Raw genomic sequence first — 5,265 nt, forward strand, 5'->3', positions numbered from 1 at the left:
GAATCATAGAATCAATGAGTCGGAAGGAACCTAGACAGATCATCTAGTCCGACCCCCTGCCATGGACAGGAAGGAGCACTGGGGGTGGGAGGGGTCATAAGACCCCAGCCAGATGCCTATCCAGTCTCCTCTTGAAGATTTCCATGTGTCCTTGTGCAGAGTGAAAGTAGAGTGCATGTGTACATTTGGCTGTAGCAGGGGCAGGGAGAAGAGGCAGGCATGTACTCCCCAACCTGGCAGGGTCCACCCAGTCTCCCCCGCCAGCACTAGGAGGGGAAGGTCCCCTTTCCCCCCTGCAACCCAGCTCCCATGGGGGGGGGGGATGGGGCCTCCAATTTTGTGCTTGCCCAGGGCCCCAGTACAACTTAATCTGCCTCTTCCTCCCTCCCCACGACTGACCAGCTGGGCAAGGGGAGCAGGGGGTGTAGTAGATCCTAGGTTGCTCTTTCCTTCAAAAGTGATCTTTACCTTAAAAAGGTTGGAGACCACTGATCTACAGACTCTGATGGAACAATTTACTGGCCATGTCTGTGCTCACTGATCCAAGCTCCATGACACTGCCCAAGACCTCCCCTGCCTAAAAGTGGAAGAAGTTTTTCTCTAAATCATTATCTTTGTATTTCACACATTCTGACATGTGGCACCAGGCCCAGCACTAACCCATGCAGAATCCTGTGTAGCAACTAAATTCAGTTGGGATCATCTCAGCTTCAACTCTGGCACCTCTACCACTGTGTCCTTCAAGCACCAGATTCTTCCTCATCTCTACAACTGCTGGCATCACTGCAATATGGCATCCTGTACTGACACTGTGAGTAACCCTTATCTAGTCTCGCCATTCCAATTTCTCACAGTCCTCTCTATCATCCAGGAAGCTTCTAGTTGTGTTGTTGTTGTATTTGCCACCATGTCCACCTTTTCAGGGTACACCTGCATAGTCTCCACAACAAAGTAATGGATGTCTGAGTAGGGTTATGTTGATCTATCACAAGTAGATCAAGGACTCAGCTATTTCTTAATTGTTCCTGCTCTGGGGATTTCAGAAAATAGATTTATTTATGATGGAGCAAAACAGGAAGTCCCAGTTCTTCTGTTCCAGGAAAAGCCTCAGTTCAAGCTCTTTTCACTACTTTTCTGATAACATAATGCAAAGGTCTATTGCATGTCTTCCCACCCTCCTCTTCCCCCCTTAAAGAACCATTAATTTTGCAGGTCATCATGAAGGTACAGCAAGATAGGTCAGGGGTCATCATGATAGGACCAGGACCTTCTATGGCAGGGGTCTCCAAACTTTTTAAGGTGAAGATCATTTTTTGAAGGAAAGGGCAACCCAGAATCTACTGTGCCCTGCTTCCCCTCAACCCCCCGCCCAGCAGGTCAGTTGTCGGGGTGGGGGAGAGGCAGATTAAAGCTCATCCAGGCATGAGGGGGGGCTCTCACCATTGCACACACCCCGGCAGAGGCCCAGGGGGCATGTGCCCCCTGATCTGTGCATGGGGCAAGGCAGCTACCACTGCATGCTGGGTTTTGTGCTCCAAGCGCTGCTGTAGCCATACACAGCAGCAGCTGCCTCACCCTGTGCACAGATCTGGGGGGGGCGGGCTCAGGGCAAAAGCCCAGGGCAAGGCAGCTGCTGCTGTGCACTGGCCTTTGTGCCCGAGCCCTACTGCAGCAGCTGGGCACAAAGTGCACCATGCAGCGGCAGCCACCTCGCCCTGCCCATAGATCGGGGGGCACGTGCCCCCCAGGCCTCCACTGGGATGTGTGCAGCAGCAGGAACCCCCCCGCGCCACAAGCCTGGATGAGCCACCCAGGCTCTGATCCTGCCCAGCTGGGGCCCCACTCACCCAGAGGGGGATTGTTCCACTCCCCCGGCCCAGCCCCAGCAGCAAGAGGTGTGGCTAAGCCCAGACACATGAGTCCTGCTGCTCTCCATGTGCATCCCGCCGCTTCTGATCATGGATCCTCTGACAGTTGGATCTCAGTGTGGGGGGACTGAGCTCCCCTCAGACTGAAATCAGCTGTCAAAGGATCCCCAATTGACCAGTTGATCATGATCAACTGGTTGGTGACCACTGTTCTATGCTTATCAGAGTCAAATTGCATCCCTCTGCTTTTGTTCACCTACTTACTCTCTCAGGACAATGGTGGAGTGCTTCACTCAGACTTGCACCTGCTTCATTTGATTGCTTGGATGTTGGGTTCTTGCAGCTAAAAAAGCTTGTGTTCCTTCTCTGTCAGGAACATTCTGACACATAGAAGTAAGGACTCCACAAAGCCACATCTGCAGTGGCAGCCCGCCCTTGTCCCGTGCACAGATCTGGGGGGCACGCACCCTCCCATGCTTGCCCTGGGGTGCACAAAGTGGCGGGAGCTGCCCTGCCTTCCCCAGGCCTCCCCCAGACAAGCCACTCATGGCTCCATCCTGCACCCTGGCTGGACATCACCTGCCCCAGTCCCAGCCCCCCTCCTCCCTCACCGGGGGGGGGAAGGGCTTCCATCTGCACTTCACACACCCCTTCCATCCTCCTCCCCTTCTCCCCCACAACAAGCTCACCAGCCAGATGGTGCTCTCCAAGCTGCTGGGCTGGCTGTGTGCATACTGTGGCTGCGCGCATGCGTGTGGCATTTATCAGCCACATTATAACAACATATTGGTTCACAACTCATCTGTTGGCTCCCGTTTGCTTTGATGCCCAGGGCAGTTGCTCTGCTCTCCCCCACCCCCTTTGCTACAGTACTGAAGCACTAAGTGGCCCAGATTTGGTAAAACGGTACTCCACTTGATTTTTGCTTAAAAAACTCCAAATCCTCCCTCCCTTAGGGTTTACCAAAATATGAAAGTCTGTGTGGATAACTCCTGAAAGGAGAAAAACAAATTACTTCCCAGAATCTGGAATTCTTTGACATATGTTGTCCACACACAGAGTCAGTTCCCAAACTCCTTTCTCCTCTTTGGAGTCTGCCTCCAAACTCTGCAACAGAGGAAACTGAGGAGCAGGGACATGAGTGCTGCCTTTTCCCCCTCAGTCCAAGAAGGAAGACAGAGGGGAGGATGAGACACTCAGCATGGGGACTCCTAAGATAAGAAATGTTCTGCTCAATGGTTCAGTAGCTGAGCATGCTTGCATGTGAAAATGTGCGTGTGGACAACACATCTCAAAGAACATCAGTTACCAGTAAGTCCTTATCCTTTTGCTCATCCTTTCATAGCAGACAATTGTGATCAGTTCTCCCCCCACCCCTCGTTCTTTTTGTACCTGACTAGGATGGAATCCGTCGACAGGTTCTATCAGCTGCCAGGCCTCCCCTCCAAGGTTGTGCCATTCCTCAGCAACTATAAATCAAATGATCATGGAGAATTACAAACACAAATATGCATGAATGTGTACAGTACCTGGCCCCCATACACTTCAGGCTGCATCAGAGAACATTTTTAGCTGTGCATAAAGATTATGATAATTTATGAAGTACTGTCAGAGCCAATACCATATTCAATCTCCTTTCCTTAGGGCAGTATTTAAACCTTTGTTTTTTATCCCTTTTATGCAGGGAAGCTCTTTGAACATAAATGATTGTAAAACAATTCACTTTCCCTTCCAACCAAGAATGATGCTGCAGTGAGTTAAGCTATAAAATATTTAACACTGATTTAATACTCCCTCATTTTACATTTCAGTTGCATCCTCAGCACAGCCAAAAATAAAAACACTGCTGCTTGGAAAAAGAGATGGTAACAGTATACATGTGGGTTGATGTCTTCAGGAACAGCGTGTCATTTTCTGTTACTTTTCTTGTGAATGGTCTTTTTTAACGCTGACAAAATAAACTTTTTGAATTATATAAGCACCACATTCAATGCAAATGATGCTATATTGTAAGCCTCAGAGCCACCGAAGAAGTAAAAAGCTTTCTTTCTTCAAAGGAATTGAGTAATGATCAAACATCAGACTAGTGGATATGGCATTAGTAACCTACATTCAATTATTTCATTTATAATAGATAAGAATTTTTAATAATATTATGTAGACTTTCCATCATGAGATAATGCTTTTTCTCCCTTCATCTCTCCCTCCTGTTGAACACAACGTTCCTGGCAGGCTGAAGAATCTGACATAGAATCTCTGCTGCTGTTGGAGTGTTGGTACAGTTTACTAGAATGAGCTAAAAAGAAATGCAGCCAGTGCATAATTCTGAGTTTGCATACATCAACTTTAATATACTTATTCCCAATTTATCTGAAGAATAAGACTCTCAATTTCTAAATATACTTAGAAGAAAATACTGCAAGGCAAAGAATTATTTTTTATAACATATTGCAAATTTGTAACGCATTATACATTCAACTTACGTTATGCCAGGAACAATTATTATCAAATCCCCACTTAAATGAAGTATTTATATTCAAATTCAATGCAACATAAGCCTCACATGTTACACATCTTATTTTTATGAAGAATATGGGGTATAACAGCATTATACAAACATGCTTCCATGCTATGCACTTTAGTGTAGGAGATGGTCTATCTAAAGTAAGACTACATTGAGCTGTCATAATTTAAATTATTTTAGGCGCTAACATTAGAAAAAAGTGTAGGTGAGATATATTTTAGAGCACATATGGAGATACCTTTAGTTTGCATTCCTACCTTATGCAGTTAGGATATATATTATACATTTGTTTTTTGGAGGCATAAGCATGAACAGGCCATGGAAAGATTATAGGTTTTGGACTGATGGTGACCAATTCATCATGGAATTTGTGCTGGTGCCTGAGCAGATATATTTTATTTACTAGCAAATTCCCTCAAGATGACAGTGGGGGAAGGGCAGGTGTGACGGAGCGCAGTGCACCACCACCCCATGCCACTTCTGCCACCTCCCAGGAGCAGGGGGAGAAGGAGAAGCTTGCACATGGTGGCTACTGCCACCATCCACTAGCCCACGCTGCTACTGCTCTGCATCCAGCCGCACACCACTCCCTGCACTCCGTGTCTAGCCCCACGCCCCAGCCCTGCCCCGTGTGCCCCCTCCCCAGCATGGGGCAGTGGGTGGCTGATGCCACCCACCACCCTGCACTGCTGCCACTGCATCTGGCTACAGACTACCCACCCCTGGTCTGCATCCAGCTCCACAACACCCCACCCCTGCATCCGGTCCTATGCCTTGCCCCCCCTCCAGCACAGGATGGTGGGTGGCCACCACCACCCACTGCCCTTCATTGCTGCCACTCTGCATACGGCACTATGCCACTCCTCCTCCCCC

General features: G+C 48.4%; 1 protein-coding gene across 2 annotated transcripts in view; it reads right to left on the minus strand.

Annotated features, from left to right (window-relative positions):
• The window catches only part of AOAH (acyloxyacyl hydrolase), a 201,989-nt gene that overhangs the window by 30,589 nt on the left and 166,135 nt on the right, over positions 1-5,265 (minus strand). For both annotated transcript variants that reach the window (XM_019509056.1, XM_019509057.1), the window contains exon 21: positions 3,261-3,337. In XM_019509056.1, the coding sequence (XP_019364601.1) occupies positions 3,261-3,337 (77 nt within the window). The remainder of the gene's footprint in view (positions 1-3,260; positions 3,338-5,265) is intronic.

Source organism: Gavialis gangeticus, unplaced genomic scaffold (genome assembly GCF_001723915.1).
Source record: "Gavialis gangeticus isolate Ggan-Ray unplaced genomic scaffold, GavGan_comp1, whole genome shotgun sequence".
NCBI classification, from domain to species: domain Eukaryota; kingdom Metazoa; phylum Chordata; order Crocodylia; family Gavialidae; genus Gavialis; species Gavialis gangeticus.